General features: G+C 42.4%; 1 protein-coding gene across 5 annotated transcripts in view; it reads right to left on the bottom strand.

Moving 5' to 3' along the window:
- The window catches only part of ano1a (anoctamin 1, calcium activated chloride channel a), a 230,080-nt gene that overhangs the window by 34,619 nt on the left and 168,007 nt on the right, over window positions 1-27,454 (bottom strand). For all 5 annotated transcript variants that reach the window (XM_041197457.1, XM_041197458.1, XM_041197459.1 and 2 more), the window contains 3 exons: window positions 24,460-24,605; window positions 14,562-14,714; window positions 10,613-10,665 (listed from right to left, as the gene is read on the bottom strand). In XM_041197457.1, coding sequence (XP_041053391.1) covers window positions 10,613-10,665; window positions 14,562-14,714; window positions 24,460-24,605 — 352 coding nt within the window. The remainder of the gene's footprint in view (window positions 1-10,612; window positions 10,666-14,561; window positions 14,715-24,459; window positions 24,606-27,454) is intronic.

Raw genomic sequence — 27,454 nt, 5'->3', positions numbered from 1 at the left:
TTCATGGGCCTCTGATCATTTTGGCATTTTGATCTATGGCTGCCTTGACTTGGCTCCGACCTAAAGGCCCACGTTTTGAGACAGCTAGCAGAGACATGAGTCAAGGAAAGAGGGAACCAACAATGTTCCAAAGGATTTGGCACTTTTCCCAAAGGAAGAGAAAGGGTCAGAAAGCCAGCTTTGTTCCGTTCTCATTAGAAATCTTGATTTAGAAGGAAAAAAACATCCAGCTGCACAAAGCCAATTTCCTTGGAAACATTTCCCTTGTCTACTTGAGTATTTTGTGGTCTGGAATTCTACTGAGTTGCAAGACAACAAATTTCTAGAATGATCATCCACTTTCTGAAGCTTTAAAGAAAAGAATCAAATGTTGCACATGCTCTTTCCTCCACTCCTTTTCCAAATTCTTCACAGGAGCTGCCAACACAATCTTCACCTTCATCATTCCTCACAGGAGTGCCTTGAGGGGTTCTCATTTCTGAATTTTCCAATTAGTCTGGTCTCACCTGCCTCCATGGAATATTTTGCCACAACTAGGTGACTTTGCACAATGAACCATTTGTGACTTGATCAATAGTGAAGATATCTAGACGTCCATGCAATTTGGCTGGGATGGGCTTCTGGTGCCTGACATACCGAGTTGTTCAAAATTATAAACTGGCTGTAACTCCAAATCAGAACAATAACACCAGCTCAAAATGATATACAATCAGGCAGCTCTCCACTGTCCTTAGCTGTATCATGTGTCTATTTTCATATTAACATTCTCCCATTATATACAAGAGCACATAAATTGCAAAATAACTTTACTAAAGGTGCGAACACTGTATATTGAACATTTGAAGAAAAAAAACACAACAAGCCAACAGCAGCACTTTCATGTGCTAATTTCCATCCACAAAAGAAACCTTCAGTACGGCACAATGAACTTGCAAGCATGCTAATACCCGATGTGCCGTTAAAACCTAGCACCAGCAACAGATGCCCCTCGTGCCTGCAATGCCTATAGGCCATGACAACCTAACTGTCATGAAACTAGTTGCAATGTGCAGCAATGGCATATTTACAAACATAAATTTTAGGCAGGTTCTCATTTTAACTAAACCATCAAGTCAGGTAACCGTTCATTGAATGAATCGATCACCACGTGGCTTGCTCTATATATTAATACAATCTTTGGGTTAATTCATTCATGTAACAAGTTATGCTGTTGAACTCATTATTTTTCATCACACCAGTTCATGTAGCACCTCTATTTGTAAACATCATTCCGATTTTTAAACTTTAAGATGGTTATATTCAAGAACCCTGCCTAGGAGGCAGAAATTGACTTGACTTTGACCAACAGCTATGAGGTACTTGCTACATGTGTAGATAGGGACAAGAACTGTAGGGTGGATGCACAAGCTGACCATGGCACCATGGTTCAGAATGCCATTCAAATGGGGGGAATGAAAAGAAATGTGGTAATGAATAGGGAACTGTATATTCAGGGGGGGGATACGCACTGTTCTCTGCAGGCACAGCCAGAAGTTCTGAAGGTTGCGTTGCCTGCCCAGTGCCAGGGTTAAGGACATCTTCCCATGGCTGGAGATGACTTTGGAATGGGATGGGGAGGATCCAGTTGTCCAGAAGCCCATGTAGAAACCAACGACATAAATAGAACTAGGAATGATGTTCTACTGAGAGTTTTTGAGGAGATAAAACACAGAATCTCAAAGATAGCAATCCTTGGATTGTTAACTGGGCCAGGCATAGAGTCAAGCAGATTAGAGAATTAAACACGGGGCCCAAAGGGGGTGCTGGGAGTAGGTTTTTTGATTCATGGGACAATGGCACCAGTACTAGGGAAGGAAGAAGCTGTTCCCTTTGGGATAGACTCCACTTAAACAGGGCTGGGATCAACACCCTGGCAAATTGTAAAACAAGGGCCGTGGATAGGGCTTCAAACCAATGGCAGAGGGCGGGGAGATGATGTTCAGGTGAAGGGAGATTTATAAATCTAAAGAGAAAAGTAGAGACAATAGAGCAGTGTAGTGAATTGGATGAAGACAAGCAGAGTGGGATAGGAAGGGACAGAGTTTAATGGTAACAGTACATTAGTGAATTAGATCTATGCAAATAATAAGTGTATAAAAATAAAATTAATGGATCTCAATGTGCAGAGTATTCACAAAATGATAGATGAACTAGTGGCACAAATAGAGATAAACAGTTTAGATCTAATCATCACCACAGAGATATGGTTACAAAGTGACTAAGGCTGGAAAACTATTCCAGAATACACAGCATTTCAAAAAGGCAGAGAGTGGAAAAGGGAAAGGAGTAGCACTAATAGGAAAGGGTGACATAGGACATTAGTAATAAATGATCTTGGCTCAGATGACCAGGAAGTAGAATCAGTAAGGGTGGAAATTAGTAACAGCAAGGATCAGGAAATGTTGGTTTAGAGGCCGCCTACAGCAGTAGCAAGTATTAAGCAATAAATAATTGGAGCATGTAACAAAGGCAATATAATAATTGTGGGAAACTTTTAATCTTCTCATGCACTGGACAAATCAAATTGATAAAGGTTGTCTGGAAGGTAAGTTTGTTTAATGTTTTCCTGAGTTTCCTGGAAGAATACATTGTGGAACCAACTAGGGATAAAACTATTTTAGATCTCCTATTGTGCATTCAGGCAAGTTTAGTTAATAATCTCACTATAAAAGAACTGCTGGGAAAAAGTGATCATCATACAAATGAATTACATATTAAGCTTGAGAGTAACATACTCCAGTCCTAAATAAATTTAGGCAAAGTCAGTTACATAGGTATGAGGAGAGAGCCGGCTAAGGTTGATTGGGTAAATAGATATTTAAAGAAACAATTCAAGATGCTCAACAAAAATACATTCTATTAAAAAACTCAGCAAGATTGACCCATCTGTGGGCTTATTAAGGAAATTAAAGGTAGCATTGGATTAAAAGTAGACGCTTATAATGTTGCAAAAAAAAAGGTAGGTAAGCCAGAGGATTGGAAGTGTTTTAAAAACCGCAGTTCCACCAAAATGTTGATAAAAAAGGGTAAAATAGAACACGAGAGAAAAAATAAAACATGAGAGTAAACTAACCAGGAATATAAAACAGATTGTAAGAGTTTTTACAAGTAAAATAGGAGAGTAGCTAAAGTAACCATTGGTCCCTTAGAAACAGAGATAGGAGAAATTATAATGGGGAATGAGGAAATGGCAGACACGTTGAATAAACATTTTTTGTTTATCTTTACAGTAAGTGACAAGTTGCATATCAGAAATAGGGAGGGCAACCAAGGGATTAGCAAGAGTGAGGAATTTAAAGTCATATCAGCAGAGAAAAAGTATTGGAGAAACTTAAGGGACTAAAATCTGACTAACGCTCAGGACATGATGCCCTACATCCTTGGGTTCTAAAATAGACAGCTGAAGAGATAGTGAATGCACTGATTATGATTTTCCAAAATTCTCTAGATTCTAGAATTATGCCATTGAGTTGGAAGTTAGCAAATACTGCTATTCAAGAAACGAGGGAGAGGGAAAACAGGGAACTACAGGCCAGTTAGCCTGACATTAGAGGATTGGTTAATGGGTAGGAAGAAAAAGATAGGGGCAAATGCAGCATTTTCAAGTTAGCAGGCTGTAACTGGTGTGCCGTAGGATTGATGCGGGAGCCTCAGCTATTTACATTCTAAATATTCTGGACTTAAATGAAAAGACCAAGTGCAATGTATCTAAGTTTCCTGATGATACAAAGCTAGGTTGGAATGTAACCTGTGTGGAGGACAGAAAGAGGCCGCGAAGGGATACAGACAGGTTAAGTGAGTGGGCAACAAGATGGCAGATGGAGTATAACATGGGAACTGTGAGGTTATTCACTTTGGTAGCAAAAGCAGAACAGTTTTAAAAAAGGGAATGAAAGTCGTGACTGTTGATATCCAGAGGAACCTGGGTGTACTCGTGCAAGGAGCACAAAGTTAGCATGCAGGTACAGGAAGTAATTAAGGTGGCAAATGGCATATTGACCTTTATTGCAAGGCGATTAGAGTACAAGAATAAGGTGGTCTTGGAGCAATTGCAGAGACCAAACCTGGGATATGTGCAGAGTTTTGGTCTCCATATTTAAGGAAAAATATACCTATGATGAGCGGCTGAGTAAATTGGGCCTATATTCTCTGGAGTTCAGAAGGATTCGAGATGATACAAGATTCTGACAGGCCAGACCGAGGTTGTTTCCCCTTGGATGGGGAACATGAACATGGGGGCACAACCTCCAGATAAGGACCAATCACTTAAGGCTGGGAGGAGGAGAAATTTTTTCACTCTGAAGGTTGTGAACCTTCAAAATTCTCTACCTTAGAGGGTTGTGGATGCTCCATTGTTTAATATATTTAATGCTTAGATGAAAGATTTTTGGTCTGCTCCTATTTATGTTCTTACATTGTCATGAAAGCATGCTGGATTAAGTTTTTTTTTATTCTCTCCCCAATTCACCCATGCCTTCCAACCCCCTTACCCTGTGTCCCTGCACGGCAACTTCCTTTGGTAACACAAGCGAAGTCATAAACTCTCTAGACAGAATGGCATGAGCTTGTACCCCGCCAGAATGGGTCAATGCCCTGTGCTGCCAATGATACTTTTCATAATGCTGTAGCAATGCAACTGCCGTGAACCAACTTCCCCTAAATCCAACAGCTGAAGATACATTTTTATTAGACTCAATATAGCTTCCAAGTAAGGTAAAACTATCACTTTCAAAATAGTCAAATCCAAACTAAAGTTGGATCATAAAAATACATGAACTGACTGGCTGGAGTTCATAAATCTAATTTAAGAAAAGCACCATCAGTCTTGGTTGTGTATATAATGTGCCATTATTTATACAAAAGGTATTTTTTGTTCTGCATAAATCAAGTTAAAACTTAACATTCTAAAAAGAAATCAAGCATGTGGTGGCCACCCCATTACCTTTGAAACAATAGAACTCTCACACATTAACCTTCATTAATTGACTGTTACAAATTCAATTATGAGCAAACACAGGTTAATAGGCTGGCTTCAAATTTTTACATTGGTTCCACTTGCACAAAGCTGATTTAGTTCTGCTTACACAAGGCTGATTTATGTTGAGTTGATAGAACTGATATTTGAGCTGAATTTCCCATGGATAATGTTTTATTGGCCAGAGTGTTGTTTGCACAAGTTGTGATTGCACTTGAGCAATTCTCTGTGGTGTAGCAGAGTGTTGGATTGCCTGGGAGCTCTGTGGAACACTGAAAAGGAGTTTGGTCATTTACTCTACTGAGCACTTGATCTCAGCCATATTTCACTAGGAAAGCACTGAGAGAGACCAGATTACTCTAATATGATTGACCTCGTTATAATATATTTGCATATCATAAGCCCAGCCCACCAGAATTGTTCCCCTCCCCCCCACTGCCTGGATTGTCTGCCCATGTTGGTGTGATTGCACGCCGACATGTTCCACAATGGCACATAAAAGGCGTACGCTTGGCAGTTGCACTTTGAGGGGAACTTGGAGGTAAGTACACAGTAATGTTGCAGAGTGCTCGCCCAGGTCGCCTGTTGGACTTCAAGGCTGAGGCGCATTGTGGTGGGAGCAGGGGATGGGAAGAGCAAGGGCTGCCCTGCGGTTGAGGTGACTTGGGTTGGGTGTGGGCTGGAGGTGGGCACCCTGTGGTTGAAGGTAATGCACATGACGATGACAGGGATGAGGCCCTCGCATTGGCCAGACAAGGCTGGCACACTCGGGAGGCCCTTATAGCTTCTAGATTTGAGGAAGATGATGACGACATACAGTGAGGAGACACCATAAATCCTCACTTTACATCTATGAACATTTGACCCCAGACTGGCCTATGGCAAGCACACAACCACTGTGACAATGTTCCTGTCATGGACATGCAGCAGAGGCCCTAATAGTCGCTTGATTGCAGGGGGATGACGACAACATGCAGTAGTAAGGACACTCCATAGACCTTCACATAGCCTCTGTGAATATTTGCCTCCTGATGTCTGACCCCTATCCGGCTAGCGCTTTGTGATCAGGGTCATATCATGGAGACGCAGCAATGAAACTTTAAAAGCATCTGATCCTTTGTCTGCCTTCAGCACCTGACACCTTCAATAGCACAGCATCACTGGTCACAAGTAAAGAGATGGGGGCCAACCACACCTTAAGGGTGCTGAGAGCACACAGAGAATGATGGAACTCTGACACCTGTCCACTACATTCTGGCAGCAATGACAAGCACCGTCAAGGTGCAGGCATCAGTAATGTGTCCAGGAAGAGTGAGGCCAGACATCACTTTGGGCTGAAGGTTGCGGAAAGCACAGAGAACAGGCCCTGGACTGAGACACCTGCCTTTATCTTGTGCAGAAAGGTTTCACATTTGAGTGACACGAACATTGCTCATCAGAACAAGGAGCCAAAGGCAGGGAGACATTCTTGGGAGTTTACTGACAATAGTGAACAGTATGTACAAGTAATTAACACCTGCACCCAGGCTGTGCACCTAAATGGCCAAGTGGGGCTTGGCCTAAATAGCCAAGTGGTTATGGTACTGGGTTTGTAACCCCAAGATCAAGAGTTCAAATCTCACAATGGCAAACTATGAAACAATGTAACTTCATCTGAAACAGATGGAAACAGGTTTACTCAAAAGAGTATCAAGAGTTCAAATCTCACAATGGCACACTATGAAACAATGTAACTTCAGATGGAAATGTGCTTGTACTCGAAACAGTTACTTATACACATTGGCCCCAAGCCCCGAACCCTCCCTCAGGTGCTGGTGCCCCGCAATATGAGCCGCCTCAGGGACATGCCCTCCGTGCCTTTTGGCACGGCAAAGAGGGGCTTTTTGTACGGACTGCTGCTGCACACCTTCCATTTTCTCACCCTTGTCCGTCGCCCGGACACGCCCTGGAGTGCCTTGTTGCCGTCCGGCGGCGGAGGCCCCCGATGGGAGGCCCTCTACGGAGGTGTCCTCCCCCTTTCTATCGGGGACCTGGGTTGGAGGGTGTTGCATGCAGCAGTCCCCTATAATAAGAGGATGCATAGGTTCACGGACTCTCAGGACACGTGCCCTTTTTGCGGTCTTGTGGAGTCCGTGGACCATGTATACATAGGGTGTTGTAGGCTGCACTCCCTTTTTAGTTATTTGAAAAACCTTTTATTGATGTTTTGTTTGCACTTCAGCCCCACGCTCCTGATCTATGGGCACCCGGTGCGGAAGGGGGTCGGGAAGGAGGAGGACCTCCTCGTGAACCTGCTCCTGGGCCTGGCCAAGTTGGCCATTAACAGGTCTAGGCAGCAGGCGATCGACGGGGGAGTCCCGCCCGATTGTTTGTTCCTCTTCCGTGGCTACGTTCGCTGCTGGATGTCCCTGGAGAGGGAGCACGCGGTGTCTGCTGACACTCTCGAGGCCTTCCGTGCTCGGTGGGCACCGCGGGGACTGGGGTGTTTTGTTGACCCCTTTAATCACATTTTGATTTAAAGTTTGTAAGGTTCCTTTAAACTTTGTTCTTGGTTTTACAGCTGACCTGAATTAGGGGCTGTGCCTGATTTATCCCAATTTTGTTGATTTGGTTTTCATTTAAAAGATTATCAAGAGTTCAAATCTCACAATGGCAAACTATGAAACAATGTCACTTCATCTGAATAGGAACAGATGGAAACGGGTTTGTACTCGAAAGAGTTAAATAGCCAAGTGGGGCTTGGCCTAAATAGCCAAGTGGTTATGGTACTGGGTTTGTAACCCCAAGATCAAGAGTTCAAATCTCACAATGGCAAACTATGAAACAATGTAACTTCATCTGAAACAGATGGAAACGGGTTTGTACTCGAAAGAGTTAAATAGCCAAGTGGTTATGGTACTGGGTTTGTAACCCCAAGATCAAAAGTTCAAATCTCACAATGTTTGTGCTCGAAAGAGTCACATCTTCTTAACCCCTCTTTTGCAGCTACGTTTGCGGCTGGGTGTCCTTGGAGAGGGAGCATGCGGTGTCTGCTGGCTCTCTCAAGGCCTTCCATGCCCGGTGGGCATCGTGGGGACTGGGGTGTTTTATCGACCCCTTTAATCACATTTTGGCTTAAAGTTTGTATGTTTCTTTTAAACTTTGTTCTTGGTTTTACAGCTGACCTGAATTAGGGGCTGTGCCTGATTTATCCCAATTTTGTTAATTTGGTTTAATTGTTTTAACGCTAAATGAGTTACATCTTCTTAACTCCTTGGTTTTACAGCTGACCTGACTTAGCGGCTGTGCTTGATTTATCCCTTATTTTGTTAATTTAGTTTAATTGTTTTAACTCTAAATGAGTTACATCTTCTTAACTTTCCTAACCCTGCTGCTATGTTTTGGTGCTCCCTGGACATCCACAGTGAAGGTGGAGGCAGCCTGCTGATTGCTTTGCCCTTTCTGTGATGACCTTGGTGGGCGCCCTCTGGAAGGCTGAGACCTAGAGGGCGTCAGCCTGCTTTTGGGATCCTGCTGTGTGGCAGTGGCACCCTTCTCAGCCTGTGGAGCTGGAGCTGCTGAGGTTGCACAAAGAGGGGATTCGGATGGGCTGGACACTCGCAGAGTCACCTGGATGGATGACCCTGGTGGGTAAAACCTGCTGGTCTTCCTCCTCAACGAGTCAGCCAGGAGCCCTTGGGCACCCATTAGGAGGAGGGGTAGCTGCAGTGAGATCGATCTGCCCCGCACCCCAACTATTGTGTCAGTGATGGAGTTGAGCCTGCACAGCAGTGCAGGAGCGACTTCCTGCACCAAGGTTTCAATGGCAACCACCATCCTACCAGTGTTGAAGTTGATGTGTTGTCATGCCTGTGCTATCAGCTCATGACGGAGTCCAGAGGCTTGAAATCTGAATTGGACTCAGCAAATGTTTGGCCTCCAGCAGTCCTCCGATTGCCGGACACCTGAGAAGTCCCTGCCACTGCCTGCTGTGGATCAGACTGTGATGTGCTCACCAGATTGTGACCCAGAGGCTACTGAAAAGCTAGGTCCCACTGAAGTGTGTGCCTTTGTGCTGGTGGAGGGTGTGGGTGAGCCCTGCGACTGGACTTCAAAGGAGGGTCTCTCCAGATTCCTCTTTAGAGGTTTCATTGGGGCTTGATTGGAGGCCCTGGGTCATGAACTCCATTGGCCGTTTCCCAGATGTGCCTGTGAAAGCAAGGGGAGATAATTAGTGCATGGCAGTGGCCTGTGAAGCAGGACATCACTCACTGCATGGTTATCTGATGGATGTTGCACTGCTGGACCCTCACTTGGTAGAGCACCACCGACCTCACCATCAGCACAGGAACGATCCAGATCCTCGCCAGTCAGCTGGATGTCTCTGTTACTGAAATTCGTGAGGACCTCTATTTCAGGCATTCCTCCACCAGTCTGCGACCTCTCCCTCTTGTTGTGTGCCAGCTTGTCCTGCATGAATAGAAATGGAGAAAGTGTAAGCAGGATGCCTGCCAGGCTGGATGATAAGTATGCCGGGCATGTGTGGGTGCTGGGTGGTCCCATGGACAGGATGAGGACAATGAAGGTGTGAGAGAGTGTGAATGGTGATGCCCCTTGAACCGGCAATGGGTGAAGGACCTGTGGATGCGTGATGGGTTTGTGGATGTGAGAGTTGAGAGTGATGAGATGAATGACTTACCCTGGCAGAACAGAGATCATCATTCATCCTCTTGTGGCACTGGGTGGCTGTCCGCTTTTGAAGGGCGTTGGCAGTGACCACCCCATCCCACGGCCAGAGCAGGGGTAGAGGACTTTGTGGTGACCCTCCACTGCATCCAAAAGGCACTCGGCGGACGCTTCATTGAACCTAGTGGCTGCAGCCCTTTAGCCTTTCAGGGCCATGTCTTCTTTGCAGTCATGGGCTGGAAGCACTGAGATGAGTGCACACGGCTGGACTTTAAATATGGCGCCTGGTGATGGTGTGGTGGGCGAATGAGAGCCTGTCCGCCATGGAAATGGCGCGTTTCCGGGAAATGCATTATTAATACGGTAGGTTTAGAATGATATAGTGTGAAAATCCACCAACATGACTGGCGGGTCAATGTCATTTTACCCATGCATTACCGCACTTAGTGCAAATCTGGGGCGATTCCACCCCTTGTCTCTGTGATAGTGTCGTGAAAACACAGTTTGCAAAATGCTGAACATTGACAGTTCAGTATGCCAGTTTTTGTACATATACAAGTTGTTCTTGCGAAAAGTTATATCAGATTGCTTTGAGAAAGGATAACTAAGTAATAGTCACATCAAGCTGTCATTGTCAACAGTTTTACAGATCATTAACAATTAGTTCTCACTCAAAGCTTCATCCGTTCATTTTTCTCATATTTTTGGATATTATCTTGCCTCAACTTTGTTGTTAGTTCTGTGAAGAGTATTCTCAGGAATGCCTTGCATTTTTCCTAAAACCTAACTGACTTAATTGGCAAACAAATGTTGAGGCACTTAGATCAAATGCACAGAGTGAATTACTTCCGTATTTATCTTCTGAATATAGTGGGATGAAAATTCCTGAAGTAAGGAAACACATTTCTTTAAAATAAAACAACATACACTTACATTAATGATGACTGCCAACTTGCCAATCCCTCTGAGAATGTTGTACCATATACCTAAATACAAGAGGAAAACTGTTACTCTCTTTTGCACTATTTTTGGCATTGTCAAGCTAGCTTCATGTTACTCCCCTATATGGCAGCAATATCATCAAATTACTGTTAAAAAAGAACAAATCCAACCCAAACGGAATTCCTCTCAAGTTATTCATTCACTTGGAGGTAGTTACAAGCACTGAAAAATGACTCTGTGAGATCGGCCTTAGAATATATAAAGCCATAACCACTGATAAAACTGCAACAGAAAGCAGACAGACAACTGAGACAGCACCACTGCTGCATCATCCATACGTTTGGATGGATTCCAACTCAATGGGCTAGGTGACGTGGTGGAGGTGTAAAATAATGTACAGAGATCTGAATAGTTCACATAAAAACAAAAGACCATTCTTAGGGTTTCTTCTGTATTAGGTGACATAAAGATCACTTGTCTCACAGCATTGGATACTGGTAAGGTGGAAAGAGAGGTCTGGGTTTCAAACAGTAGAAAGTTTGTTCCTTGCCCAAAGCATTCCTCAATGACTCTTGCTTTGCAAATGATGGCTGACTCTGCTCAAACACTTCCAGCAACTGATGTTGAGGGGAAGTATCACAGAAGTATCACATTTGCCTGTGTGAAACTTTGTTACTTGCATTTGATGAAGAAACATTTGAATTGATACAGAATGTGGAGGTCGTGAGAGAACACCCCGAAACGCGATCCTAAATGTGGAAGTCTGGTTGAAGAGCAAGTAACCTGAACCGTGCTGGTTCAGTCCTAATCCTGTGCAGGATTAATAGGCTGCTCATCTCCGGTAGTGAAAACGATGGATTATAAATGTGTAAGCGGGGTGCGGGAGCGAGAGCAGACAGGCGATTGGGGTGAGGCGAATGCAACGCCAGAGCGAGCGCACGCCGGCGAACGCGAGAGTGCACACCTGAGAGGGTGGGTGAAAGCAAGTGCGCACATGCGAAGACAGGCAAAAGCGAGAGAGCAAGAGTGTACCAAAGAGTAAGTGAGTAACTGTGCAACTTTAAATTTAGAGCTAGGTCATTCAGGGGTGCTGTCAGGGAGTACTTCTTTACATGAAAGGATGGTGTAAATCTGAAATCCACTTCAAAAAATTAAGGCTTGGTCAATTGAAATTTTCGAAACTGGCAGATGAATTTTTGTGAAGGAAGCATTTGAAGGGTTATGGAACTCAAGTGGCAAGATGGATTTAAGATGTCGATCAGCTATGATCGAACTGAATGGCAGAACTGCCTCGGGAGCAGAATGGCCTACTCCCTCCTACGTTTCTCGGTCCAACTTACAAGACCACCACGATTTTCTGTTTTGTGAACTAGACCAGCATTACTAACACCGACAACTAACTTACAGACCCGACAATTTAAAGAAGTTTAATTTAAATGCTTTGATTTTTATTGCTGTGAAAGGTTTTATTTATTTCACACATTCTTAGACCATTCACAAGTAAACTGCATCAATGCTGCTGCTGCTGCTTTAAGCCAGGATACTATAATTATTCTAGCCGGATTAATGTTTTGTTGACCAACCTTGGAATATTGGCTATTTATGGGAGCTTCAAACATATGGTGTGTGTATATATATGAAGCCAGAAAACCTGATGGCTGATATCTCCCACAAAATAAAATCTGGGAATTAGCTTACTAACTAGTTTCCATGATTTACAGATGCTACGAAACTTAAGAAGCTACTTTCTATTTTAAGATATATGTTAACTCATTGTTTACTGTGGAATGCATCCCAGCTTCAGACTATAAGGATACCAGTGGTGTGCAAACTCAAAATGAAATAAATACCATGTCTCTTGCTTTTTAAAAAAATTTGTTCATGGGATGTGGGCGTCACTGGCTAGGCCAGCATTTATTGCCCATCCCTAATTGACCTTGTTCAGAGGGCGTTTAAGAGTCAACCACATTGCTGTGGATCTGGAGTCACATGTAGGCCAAACCAGGTAAGGACAGATTTCATCCTCTAAAGGACATTAGTGCTTCAGAGGGGTTTGTTTTTTTTTTTTTACAACAATCGGCAATGGTTTCATGGTCATCGCCAGATTTTTATTGAACTCAAATTTCACCATCTGCCGTGGTGGAATTCGAACTGGGTCCCCAGAGTACTCCTCTGGGTATCTGGAATACCAGCCCAGTGACAATACCACTACGCCTCTGCCTCCCCTATATTTCTTGATTTTTTGGAACAATTTATTGTTCTCCTTCCCATCCCTCCCTTGAATGTTATTTAATTTTGGTTCCTTTGGTAGCCCTTATTAAAATTGGGTCCACAAAGTCATTTCTTTACCATATGGTTAACAAAACGGAAGAAGGGGCTTGTCAGGTCAATTCGCTTCTGACACGATCTTAAGTTGGCCTTGCATGAAAATCTGGCCCATTATGTTCTATTTTATTCTAATTGTAGAGAATCCTGGTAGACTTGTCCCTTCATGCTTACTTCACAGAGTGTACATTTTGAACCATGAGTCAATTCTTCCCTTTCATCTGTCAGGGGGTACTCAAGATGTTTTGCATATTTTTCTTGTCAGACTATCGATGGCCACAGATCCACCTCTTCAAACTAAAGGCTCAAATATTTTAGCAAAAGATCAGCCCCCTTCATTCTGGTTTTGAAGTTACGTAACTCACTGCTCCGGTCTAGATTAGTTTAGTTAGCAGGGACTTCAACACACATTTAAAGGTTTCAAATAGCAGCACTGAAGTAAATTTGTACCTTAAAAAAATACAAACATTGAAAATCTGGAAGTAAAACAGAAATGCTGGAAATAAAAGTAAAATCACACTTGCCAGAGCTTTCCTTTGAGAGTGATTATTTGCACTTTTGAAGGGATTTTTCCCTGTCCATTGATCTTTCCACACCACTTGTGCACAAGCAGTTAGACGACCTGTGGCTAGGTATTTTATTTAGCCTCCAAAGTGAATTTCCCTCCCTCTTTTCAGGACAAAGACAAGAGGAGGGAAAAGCTACTTATGGACAGTTCCACACTAAAGTTGCAAAGTACCATCCTACATCACCATTGGGGATTGCATTCTGATGGGATTCTTAAATGCAACATAACCACATAGGATCAATTTACTAGCCCTCGTATTGGTCTGCAAACACAACAGTAGAAAAGCTGTTCTTAAAGAGTGAATGCAAATGAATCGAAAGGAAAGGTGTTGCTGAGCCTGACAGTAGAAAGGTGCTGAAAGAGCACCAGGCATTAATCAAACTTGATTCCATGAATGCAAGTGATCACTGCAATTGCACCTCTTCATCTCACACGATGAGACACTATAATTCCAGTTTGTAAAACCAAATTTCCTGTTAGCAGTATCCACACTCCTTAAATCAAAATTAAGTGAACATGAACAAAGGCTTAACATGATCAAATGTTCAGTACAATTGGAATTTTTTGCCTGTCCTGTTTAAAAAAAAGGTGTGAAACAAATATTTTGCTTGGAGAGTGTATAGTAAGAACTAATTTGTGAAGAATTTCTAGTTCCTAAAATAAGTTCTTGTAATTCAGTAGCTCAACATGAATTTTACAGTTCAGGAGGATGCCATTCAACCAGTGTGTGTGTGCTGGCTCTTTGAAAGAACAGTTAGTTCCACTCCCTCCTCTTTCTTTTTAGCCCTGCAATCACTTTTTCCCTTTTGAAGTACATATCCAATTCCCTCTTGAAAGTGATATTGAACCTGTTTCCACCAGCCATTCAGGCAGTGCATTCTAGATATAACTCACTGCACAAAAAATGTCTCCAAACAGTAAATGCCCAACTGCTCATTGATGGATATCTCCTAAAATGTGTCAAGTCAGAAACCAAAGTCTCCTATTTGCATATCAACAAAAATAATTTAAACTGTAAAAGCTATAATGATAATGAGATTTGCTGACCAATATCCTTTGCTTTTGATGCATTGGGTCTTCGGAGCTCACTGGTAAACTTTTTCGCATCCAGGCGGATTTCAATGACGTTGTTCAATAGAGCAAATAATGGAGCGAGCGGGAAGGAGGCCACAAACAGGGTCACAAATCCGAACTGGATTACTGCAGAAATGGTAGTTCACATGTTAAGTATACGGAGTGGCAACAATTCATCATTTACGTGTAGTCAATGAAACAGTCACACCAGAGGCCATTCCCGAAAACAGTTTTAGTACAAAAACACAGCAATGTGCAGAAGTAATATACATCCATGTAAAATTTTGGGCTGGATTTCGTTGTCAGCAATGATGCTTGCTGCTGAGCTCAAAGAAGTCTGCTCACAAAGACCTGTAGGGTGGATTCACCCTTTCCACATTGATTTGAATCTGGTGTCAAGTTTAGGGGATCTCTGGTCATCTAGGAACAGTGATATCGTCAAGCATGATAAGCAGCCAGTCACACTGAAGAACCCTGAATGCTCTAATAGCTACATCAACAACCCAATTTAAGATGATCAGCTGAGTTTATAATGTGGCTCATTTACGCTTGCTAGAAGCGATAGACATTCATACACAGGGACCTATTCTCTGCAAACAAAAAGGAATATTTTCTAGTCTTGCATCTTTCTTGAATTACCCGTGAGCTTGGGGAGCCTATAGTTCCCTGTTGCTTTCTCCAAGGCAACACCTCATCCAAAGTGTCGACTTGCCAACCGTCAGCACCCTTTTCTCCTGTAGTATAAATTGTTATGATGGTTTGAAATTTGGCATTTTTGCAGTTGTCCTGATGAGTGCAAGATAAAAAGTTTTGGCAACATCCCTCTCTTTTCAGCAGTATTAAAGCTGCTGTCAGTTTCAGAGGAGTAATGATGGCAAACACCATCAATGTCACTATCATCACTACCACAAATATTGGGCCTTTTTAAAAAAAACAATGACAGTGCATGGTACTGAACAAAATAAAACCTCCATTGTATTTTGCAATGTGCAGTTAAATCAACTCACTTTATACTAGTGCTGCAAAATTTCCCATTGCTCAGATAGGGAGCATGTGGAGACCTGCAAATAAAGTTCCAAACTCAGTGCTATCTGTAGCTTTTGACAATCCATAAGGACACTATATAGTTTCTTCTACTTAATTGTCCATAATAGGTATTTAAGATTTGCTATTACTCCAATTGTAAACCCTTGATTCCTATATGATTCGGTATGAGTAATCTCAGTCTGCTTGATTGGCACCACACCCACAAACATTCATTCCCTCCACCACTGATGCACGGTAGCAGTGTGTATCATCCACAAGATGCACTGCAGGAATTCACCAAGGCTCCTTTGACAGCACCTTCCAAACCTACGACCACTACTATCTAGAAGAACAAGGGCAGAGATAGATGGGAGACAGGAACATCACCACCTGGAAGTTCCCGAAGTCACACACCATCCTGACTTGGAAATATATCGCCGCTCTTTCACTGTTGCTGGGTCAAAATCCTGGAACTCCCTTCCTAACAGCACTGTGGGTGTACCTATACCACATGGACTGTAGCCATTCAAGAAGGCAGCTTACCACCACCTTCTCAAGGTCAATTAAGGATGGGCAATAAATGCTGGCCAGCCAGTGAAGCCCACATCCCGTGAATGAATAAAAAAAGTTTAATCCCAAGAATTGCTGAATTCCAGGAATCTTTCTAAAAATGTTTGATGTATGATTCACTCATCATTGAGCATTCAGGCATGATTCTGTTGAGTTACTAGCATCTCTGCAACACTGTACAATGTAATCACCCTATCATGTGGGATGCTGGTCTGTGGTAGATGCAAAGTAGTGGCTCACACAACATATAAAAGGTGAAACTTAAGAACAGCATAGGGCTAACTGAGATTCTAATTAGTCTGATGATTCATGTTGAGCTTTTGACAAAAAGCATGCACAACTTTATGATTTGAGGATTGAAAATCTAGGTGTTAAATATTCAAAAAACATCCATCATGTAGAAGGAACATTTAGATTATTCTACAAGGCCACGACAAGTAGAAAGACTCACCTCAACTATAGCTGGGCCAAAATAAAACCTCTCTGAAGGAAGCCAATGATTAGTTTGGTATTTTAACTACTGTCGCTCTTAGTTTAATTCTTCCTCATTTTCAAAACAACATCTGGCTAAAGCCCACAGGATTAGTGTCCCTGCTGCACATTCCAAAATAGAGCATCATTCAGGTTTGAAGGACAATTTATAAATATTCATTTGGAAACTCTGGAAAATGTATTCTGTCAGCAAGTTGGATGAGATGAGGAAGTTTCACAGTTTCGCTGTCACTGGGAAATGCTTTTGTGAATGGGCCCTCATTAAATCAGCAACAAACTGTGAAGCATTGCAGTTTGTGATTGCTATGAGCCAGTTAGCAGAAAGCAGTCCACGGTAGACTTTATAGCCGTCTGCGGAAAACCCACCATTGAAACATGAAGGCATTTACATAGTGCCTTTCACGTAGCTGTGATATCCCAAAGCACTGCCGATTAATTACTTTTGGAAGTGCTGTCACTTTTGTTCCCTAAATACACACAGCGGCCAATTTGCAACCAGCGAAGCCCACAAACAATGAGGTAAATGAGCAATCACATTGGGGAATAAATGTTGTCTGGTTCTGAAGCTGACTGTGATCATGGATGACGAGAAGAAAGCACACGTTTCCAAGAAGGGCGCCAAGAAAGCGCAGAAAATGTCCGAGTAGGGCGGCGAGAAGAGGAAAAGATCCAGGAAGGAGAGTTATTCCATCTACATCTACAAAGTGATGAAGCAGGTTCACTCCAACACCGGCACCTCCTCCAAGGCCATGAGCATCATGAACTCGTTCGTGAACGATATTTTCGAGCGCATCACGGGTGAGGCTTCCCGCCTGGCCCATTACAACAAGCGCAGCACCATAAGCTCCTGGGAGATCCAGACCGCTGTGCGCCTGCTGCTGTCCAGGGAACTGGCCCAGCATGCCATGTTGGAAGGGACAAAGGCAGTGACCAAGTACACCAGCTCCAAGTAAAACTCCACAATGGACTGAAAAATGCATTCATTTCCAAGGGTACTCCCCTGCTTTTATTTCGATAGTGCCATGAAATCTTTTATGCCTCACTAAACTTGGTTTAATGTCCCATCAGAAAGACAGCATAAAAGAAAACGCAGGGCTCCCTTAGCTCTGAACATAAGCGTCAACCTAGATGATATGCCCAGGAGTGAGGCTTGAACCCACAACCATCCAACTTGGAGATGAGAATATGGCCACTGAGCCAAGCTAGAAGTTTTAGTAAGTCGCTTTGGGGTCTTGGCATTCAATTTATATTCCTCAAGTTTAGTTTTGGTGTTAAGATGAACTTGCAGCAGGAACGCACCTTAAGGAAACCTAGTGGCTTTGTTCTGAAATTGTACCAGTGTGGAAGCACAACGGACAGCTTTCCATACATGAGGGAGAGCAAGATGTGTACAAATGTGAGAAACTATTGAAAAGAAGCAGCTAGTTATTAAGATCTTGGAAACTCAACTTTTAGGTGGCAGTTAGGTGTGATCCTGTACATTGCAGAGTTAGTCATCAAATCAGGAATTTCATAAGGTGTCGCTTGCTTTGAGAAGATAACATCACTTGGGAATAATTTCTCAGGAGGCAATTTTAATAAACTCTCAACATGAAATTCTACATGCATGCATAAAGCTTCATCAGCCCTGCCAGTTAATTTCTAACGTTAGAACAGAGTGGATGTTGTTGTCCACTTCTTGATACTGTTTATTAAGTGCCATCTGTGAAATACGGTCTCACACTAAGTGGCTAGAATGCATGCGACAGTCAGGCATAATGACAGCACAAGGCACAATTCAAAAACATAAGACACTGCATTCAGGTTTAAACAGATCAGGAATTGCAGCATTGGAGAAGGATTTATGCAGCAGTGAACAGCTATTCCATCTACACAAGCTGTGGCCTTTTAATATAGGTGAGAGAGCAAATTTCACTGAAAAGTCTCTGGAGGAAGATCTAATAATTACTGGAAAGTGAGTCAAACTAACATATGGTGAATTTACAGGCTGCAAATGATTTAATAAATCTGACAAAATGCTTCCTATTCACATCAAACAAATTAATTTTTCCTTCAAGTCTTGTTTCTCACATTACTTAAGCAAATAGGCAATAGGAGGGTCAGCTAATTGCATATCATTCCCTTAGTCTTGTGCATTAGATCATAGACATGCAAGGTCAAAAACCACTTTCCCATATGTAGTGGCTTTGGATTAACATCTGGATATTCAGAGCAAGATTTCAGAAAGCTGAAAATTGCACCAAAAATAGTCTCACTGTGGTTAAATTTTACATGTTCAACTTCAGGCTTAAATACATTAAAAATAATGTGGACATGGATATATCAGGCAGGGAAGTTAATGTGACTCCAAGGGCAGAGAGTAATTAAGATCAAACTTTTTCCAGTAGCAGAAGGGTCAATAGCCAGGGGACATGGATTAAAGATAATTGACAACGAACCAGAGCAAAAACGAGGAATTTTTTTTCAAGCAGGGATTTGTGATGATCTGGGGCGCATGGAAGTGGTGACAAAAGCAGATTCAATAATAAACTTTCAAAAGGGAATTGAATAAATACCTAAGGAGAAAAACTTGCAGAGTTATGGGGAAAAAGCAGAGAGCTGGCATGGGCTTGATCATTTGAATGACCTCCTTCTGTGCTGTATCATTCTAGAATTATATCCACACGACTGCAAAGAACAATATTTTACACGATCATAGCTATTTGAGTTCATTATAATTATGAAACGGATACAAAGTGAATCAGACTTGAAACTTGCTCGATAAGTGACTGGGGGCCGAAGCACTTATTAAACTAACCAACACTTACTGAAAAGAGGATGAAGTACAGACATTATATCAGTGCAATATTATTTAGCAACACCCTCAGGGAAAATGGTTGTGTTCATAAAGTAAGCAACCTTTTCAATCGAGGCTTCCCACCAATTCTATTTAAAGAGTGGAGCTCATCTGAAATTACTGCGATATTGACAAGACAAGCCAATGGCTGGGATTTTCTGGCCCCACTGTGGGCAGGACTCCAGCCCGAAGTCCATCAACTTGCGGCGGGACTGGAAGATCGTGATGGTGGGCAGGTGTGGAAAATCCTGCCGATTGTCACGACATTGCAACATCAGCTCATCTCACACTCATCACAACAGGTTTATCTTTTTTAAAAAAAAAAACAGGAAAACATTTCTGGGACCATCTCCCCCACACAAGAAAAAATACACTGCAGCTTAGTGTGGAAAGTTAATTGGAAGAAATTAAGTGGAAGAAATCAGCACAGAGAAACCCATATGCAGAAAATTGGCAAAGCCTTAAGTATCTGAATTATGGTGCCAGCTTCAAGGAGCCAAGACAGAGATGCCACACTGAATGCAGTTTTGTGCCAGCAGAAATGATAGCATTTGAAATAGGACTCCATGGGAGGCCAAGTTTAAAGTTTTGCTCAAAAGTACACAAGGTCCTAATTCTTTAGTCTTAAAGGCAATTATACCAAAGGCAAGCTTTAAAAAGCAGTTAGGAGATCTCTGTTGCAGTCTCAAATATACAGAAAAATAACAGAAGGTGCTGGAGCAAAATTCAAACTTTTGAGAAGTAGATCCTGTTAGAAGTACACTTGCCCACTTCAGTGCAAAACGTCCTTCTTATCAAAAATATTTATTGCTGGGTCATGATATTGTGCTGTTAAGGTAGTAAATTTCAATACTTTAACTTACAAATACCATGATCCAAGAAGGATCACCCCAAGTCTTTGCTTTTCCCTTGTTTCATGTGCTAAAATATCGGGTATCAAATTCTGATCAGGCTGCTCCACTGACGGAGGAGTGGTATCTTCCCAGGAGGACAGCAGAAATGCTTTAGGGATGTCCTCAAAAAACCACCGAAGAGGTCCAGCATACCCGCTGCCTCATGGGAGATCCTGGTTTGTGACCATCCGAAATGGAGAAGGCTCATTTGGAAGACACCAACACAGAGAGACTTGGTTGGAAATACACAGGGGTGAAGTTGAGGCATCGGACTGAGTGCACAAACCCCCAAAAGGCTCATCAACCCAACCCTTCAAGCACCATCTGCCCCACATATGGCAGAGTCTGCAGGTCACATATTGGACTTATCAGCCATCTGACAATCCATCAAACTGCAGTAGAAGCAAGTCATCATCGATCCTGAGGAAATGCTTAAAATAATGATGAAGCTGACCCCAAGTTGGGAATTGCAGATGCTAGGTGTACTCTCAGAGGGCAGCTTGTCCCTTTAATGTCACATCAAGAAAACAGGAACATCCGCTTGATGGGCCGACAGGGGGCAGGAGGCACAGGAAGTTCCCATCCATAAAAGTAACATTTTTCAATCTCCAGCTTCCAATGTAGTCAGCTGCAAAATCTTGGAAGGTGTTTGTTTTCCTCTGGGGTTGAAAACTCTTGGATGGAAGGCTTTTGTGGCCTTTCCTAGGCCTCAGCTGGTGCATATTCCACTGAGACCTTTAAAAGACATGCTGGCAAGTATTCCTGGGAACACTCCCAGATACGCAAAGGACCCAGATTTAAGGAGGCTGTAAGACTGAACAGGCTGGGACTCTTTTCTCTAGAAAAGCGAAGGCTGATGGTTGACCAAATAGAGGCTGTTTAAAATTATGCAGGGTTTTGCCACAGCAGCTATAGAGAAGTTACTACCACTTGTGGGGCAGTCCAAAGCTAGAGCTCCTAAAAATAGGATAACCACTATAAATCCCACACAAAATACAGGATAAACTTACTGTATTTACACCAAGAGTGGTTAGAATGTGTAACTCTCTACCACAAGTAGTAGTTGAGGCCAATAACTTAGATGCATTTAAGGGGAAACTAGATAAATAAATAGGAATAGAAGAATATGCTGAAAGGGTTAGGAAAATTAGAGTTAGAGGAGGGTTATGAAGTTCATTAGCACTGGATTGGACCAGATGGTCTAAATGGCTTGTCTCTGGTTTTATGCAATATTTGTTTTATTTCACCTAAACACAGAAAATGGCTCAGTTGCACAACAGACCTGGTTTTCTTTTTAAAACCGTAATGGAGAACCTGTCTGTCATGGCAAAAAATGTTGGACCAGCCCAGAAATCAGACGTCCTGACCCCAAACACGGCACTTCCTAGTTTCAATGGGGCAGAAATGGAGTCAGGCCAGCGTGTGCGCATATGCGGTCTGTGGAGGCAGCTGGCCATTTCAAGTCATCAGCTGCCTTCACTGAAGTGGGGTTTTGGAAGAACAGGAGTGTGGAATCTAAAGTGTGTAGATTGGACCATGTAAGAGTGGGTCTGAACTTGGTGGATTCTTTTGGATAGTCAGAGTACCCCTTTGGATCTGGTACTGGGACACCTTTGGTAGAGTTCAGGTGGCCTTTGGAATGATTAAAAGTAGACATAAAGGTACATAGAGAGTGCATAAACTCCTTAAGGGGCCCACTAAGGGGCAATTAAAAGACCTGCCTTTAAATTTTTGAAAAAAAATGTCTGGGGTGTTTTAAAAAATTGCTTGCTAAGGGTACAGGGGCATAGGTTGGCACTAAAGATATGGGGGCTATTGGGATGGGTACAAGGGCATGAGGTGGCATGGATGGAGCATGGGGAGTGTGTGGAGGTGGAGGGCGCTGGAGGATGTTTTTTGTTTTAATTTTTTTCCCCCCAATCTTTCTAAGTGCTGGTGCGCTACCCCTACATCCAGCAACCTTTGTACTCCTTCCGGTGGTGGGAGGGGGCGCTTGACTCCCATTTCACCCTGCCTCCCTGGAATGAAAATACTAACTTCAGGGCCTCTTTTTGCCGGGTTGCTGTTGCAGAGCCAGGAAATGTCCAGGCTACGTTCTCAGACTCTCCACTGTTTTCAGAGCCTCCTTTCAAAGTTTACACTCAAGGTTTCGTCACAATTTTGGGCATTGTATATGTTAGTTGCTTACTTATAACAAGGATTTTGCAGAAAGAGTGATGACCTAAAGTTTAGATAATCAAACTCACTCTGCCCTGCATCTACATCATCTTAACTTCACTGCAAATTGTAACTTTTTGCATTTCCTGATACTTTGATTAGATTTGACATTTTACTAAGCTGCCTGAAGTTATTCAGTGCAGTGTCCCCTCTCTCCAAATAGTAATTGGTTGATTTGGTAATCTGATCAAGGGTTGCAAAGAAACTATTGCCTCTTGCGCACAAATTAAGGTCAAGGAGATGGCAGATTTTTTTTTCGCCTGAGGCAGCACTGAAAGTGGACAGGCCAGCAATGTTCTTCTACTGACTGTGGTGTTGGTCTCCCATCATGGTCCTGCCTCTCTGGGCTACTTTTGTTAAGTAGCAGGTAGCCAATTAGGCCAATTAAGGGCCTATTAAGGCCGCTCTCCACAAGTCAACTAGAATTTTCCAGCTGTCAAGTGGGTCAGCCAGCCAAGGGATGGAGGCAGCTTCCCAGTGGCAGACTTGGGGTGGGCAGCATTCCATTCAGCTCAGAAACCCCTCACACCCCCGCCCACACCCTCCATTGGGCTGTCTGTCTGTCCAATGGAGAGAAAGTCACTATGATGATGGCCTAGCAGTTTTGGACTTTTTGAGTTTCAAAATTTGGAAAAGCTCTTCAGACAAGTTCTCCATCATTAATTAGATGGCAAGCGTGCGTCCTGGCCATCAATTGGCCTGCTCACCTAAAACGCGTTGGGTGTTAAGCAACTTGTGACTTAGAAATGTAGCCGACGTCACCATCCACTCACCGGAATTAAAATCTTGCCCATAATCTTAAAAGTTACAGCTAGGCAATTCGAAAGCAAAAAGGAGCAATTTTTCATAAAAAGGTGGAAGAAATCTGGAATTCTTTCCTCAAAACAACATGGATGCTAGGACAATTGGAGACTAAGGCTGTGAGCAATAGATTTTTTGTTGGGTAACGGTTAAGGGACGTGGAGCAAAGACACATAATGGAGCTGTGATGCAGATCAATGAGCTGACAGGATATTAGAATAGGCTTATGGTGTTGAATGGTTGTAATCCAATTTCTAGTCTGTCTATGCGATTGATCACATCAACTGACAGACACACAGAAAAAAGGTCACAACAGTCAAGCTAGAGCTACTTACTGAGAAAACACAGAGGATCAGGCCAATAAGGCAGGACACCATTAAGCTTGAGAAGAGTTAAAATAAGATGGGGCAGAACAAAAAGTACTGCTTAGTGATGCCAAAGCTTGCGCTGTAATGCTTATAGATTATACAAGGGAGGAAGGAGTCAAAGAGATTAGTTGCTCCATAGTTTTGAAAACACAAGTTAGAATTCATTCACAAGCAGTACTGAATGCAAAGTGAGGGGACGGGAGGCTGTTTGGGTAAAAGAATACCTAAGAGCATTTACACTGTTCTACTCTAGGCCCAGAATGACAAATTCTCACTGTTACCGCTAACTCATCAATATTAACATAGCAATGCTTATGTAAACGAACATAAGGGGTGAGTGAATCCCAAGCAGGATGTAAAGGAAATTAAGGAGAGCAGGAAGACAATGGCAAGATGGAGGAATTTTTTTAAAAAAAGACAAAGAGCGTAAATTGGAGGAATTTTGAAAGGAATTCCCAAGGATGCGGCACAAGGTAGTGGAACAGAGCAAGCAGTGACTAGCATCATTACTAAGGAAAGTAATACTCTTCTGAAAAGATTTTAATATTTGCAAGACAGAAAATGATGACAATGAGCAGACTCTGATTAGACAGTTACCTGGTTATCTTTGTGCTCACCCAGAACAGTACATTGATGTATTACACTGCATTTTGAAGAAACATACTCACTCATTTCCATGTATTCTGGAGTTAGACCAGCAAATGGATCCAAATTGTAGTCAATTTCATATTGCCGGGGTGCCTTGAAGTTGTTATCAGTTTCCAATTTAGCCTCTCTTTTTGCCTTTATATATCGTATTAGCTTCTTCAGCTTCCTGAAATAAAAGGAAGTACAGCTTTCTTATTAAAATTGGCACATGTCCACTAAAACCAGCTCCAAGTTTCAACAGTGTGGCATGCTGGTGTATCAAGGACGAAACCTCTTGCCCATCACTTCCTGTTGAAGATGTTTGTATATAGATAATACCATCAGGATGCAGCTGACACTGTCAAGATTACATTTATTGCCCATCACTAGTTGCTTGCTAGGCCATTCCAGAGGGCATAAAGGGTAAGCCATAAGGCAAATCACTTTGTCATCCTTTCCACAGATGCTGTCAGACCTGCTGAGTTTTTCCAGCAATTTTTGTTTTTGTTTGAGGCAAATCAAGAGTTGTATGTAGTTCAGAGATGGTCGGAGTGATCATTTATCTTTCCTGGGTCATTAGTGAACCTGGCTGATCTTCATGACAAAATGGCATGTTTTATGCTTCTTGTTTCTCTGGCACTAACACACACCCCACCTGCCCTTCAACCAAATGGTGCCAACTCACATGCAAGTTTGCGCAGGAATGGGGGTGTGGGAATGAAGGGAGAAACAGCAAGCCTGCTTCCTCCTCATTTGAGTTAACTACAAGTTGCATTAAAAAGGGATTGACCGTTGGTTTGGTGGAGGAATGCTATAAGTGGGAGATCGCCAAGTTGGTAGTATATTTTTTGTATCTAATAACAAAATGCATAAAACAAATGGAATAAAATTATACTTCAGAGCTGAATCAGTACATGCTGCTCAGCAGAAGCAACAACACAGAATAACCAGAAATCCCAACGTGAAGAGATAGACCAAAGAATCAAGCCAGGCTGTGACTTGTGAGTCAGAATGAATGCTTTATCTTCGAAGTTGTAACTGATGTCTAATCAGTCTTTTATGTCAGGGTGACTGAGTTGAGGAAAAGTATTCCTGGCTGAAATTATTGCATCTAAAATACTAGCAGAATAGTGACCTGCCCAGCGTCCTCATGGTGATAGGAGGTGGGGATTGTAAACAGATTATGGAGGCAAAAAATGTTTTAGAAATTTTAAAATGCATATATATTTCATGTTTCATTTTGCAGTACCAAGATTAATAGAAGGGAAATAAATAAAATTTACAAAGGCAGCAGATTGGGAAACTGAAAACTATTTACATCTGAATCTGTCCTTTAGAAGCAGCTGAATGGACAGCAGCCAAGCTAAACTGTTAGGGAGCTGTAATCTCAAATTACTGAGCACTCACATGAATGCTATGACAAAGGGTCTTCTTAACCTGCATGTGTTTGTCAAACTCACTCTTCTCATTGCTCCTGGGAATTGTGTTGAAATGTAAATTTAGCTTCTAGATTTATGATGCTATAACGTTTTTTTTCTTGGTCAGAGAATCTCATTTATTTTCCTCTATTAACAATCCATATTCAAATATGTAAATAATATTGATGATTTATACGTGCTCAAACACTCCAAGTCACTTGTGCCTCCAGCACTTAACATGATGCTGGAAAGTTCATTCAGGTTTCAACATTTGAATTATAATATCTGCTATTCATACTCTTGGGGAAAAAAAAAAGACAACGGATACATGAAAAGTAACTGAAAACAACCCATTATTCAGCCGTTTTACTGAGTAACATGTAGTTACATAGGAAAGTGCATCAGGCGCTGAAAGGTTTAGAACAATGACCGAGATTACCAGCTTAAATTGTAGGCCTGATTTTAACCCTTGTTACAATTATGAGGTTTAAAAGATTGTTGTGTTTTGGGTCTGTCCCTGTAATTTAGGGTAAAGTGAAGACTGTCATGTGACCCATTTTGACAGCAGGTGAGGGTGAGGGGGCTGTTAAAGATTAAAGGAAGGCACAGATTGTTTTGCTGATGTCATGCCCAGTACAGGCAGGTCTTATTATGAACTTTCAGTCAATACTTCTAAAAATTGGGCTGTTAAGATGGCTGCTGCAAATCACGCTCCTGACCTGTGTCTTGTAGATGGTGGACAGGCTTTGAGAAATTAGGTGGTGAGTTACTTGCCACAGGATTCCTAACCTCTGACCTGCTCTTTTGGCCACAGTATTTATATGGCTAGTTCAGTTCAGTTTCTGGTCATTGGTAACCCCCAGGATGTTGATGGTGGGGGATTCAGCGATAGTAATGGCATTGAATGTCAAGGGGTGATGGTTAGATTCTCTCTTGTTGGAGATAGTCATGGCCTGGCAATTGTGTGGTGTGAATGTTATTTGCCATTTGTCAGCCTAAGCCTGGATATTGTCCAGGTCCTGCTGCATTTTGACAGACTGCTTCAGTATAAGCTGTTTTAGATGTTGATTGAGGGATAAATATTGGCCAATACAGGGGAGAACTCCCCAGCTCTTCTTCAATATAGCGCTGTTGGATCAGGATGACTCATTTGAAAGACAGCACTTCCAATGATGCAGCAGCACTCCCTCCAGTACTATACTTGGATTGTCCATTTGGGTTTCACCCTCAAGTCACTGCAGCAGGATTTTAACCTGTAACCTTACTCAGAGGCATGGTTGACACCTGTCAGATAAAAAACTGAGGAGCAAGAATAGAGAGAATTTGTATCTGAAGGGTGAGCTATGTGCCAAGAGAAAGGAAAACCAGCATCTTTGCCAGGCAATTCTCCCGTAATTCAACTTGCACATACACATACATGAGTTTGCCCAGATGTGCAGAGGTAAGGTGATTTTGTTTGACAGAACGGAGTTGAGGAACAACAACCTATTCATCATCTTCAGTTGTCAAACTAAATGGACAAAACTTTGTAAAAATACACATATTATGCCAGGTAGCCAGTGTGTAGGTATATCTATTTAGTATTTTAGCCTATGATACCAGTTAGAGAGACTGGAGA

This window comes from Carcharodon carcharias, chromosome 10, assembly GCF_017639515.1.
Source record: "Carcharodon carcharias isolate sCarCar2 chromosome 10, sCarCar2.pri, whole genome shotgun sequence".
Classification (NCBI taxonomy): domain Eukaryota; kingdom Metazoa; phylum Chordata; class Chondrichthyes; order Lamniformes; family Lamnidae; genus Carcharodon; species Carcharodon carcharias.
The sequence above is the reverse complement of the archived record's forward strand: the minus strand, read 5'-3'. Positions and strand labels throughout refer to the sequence as shown.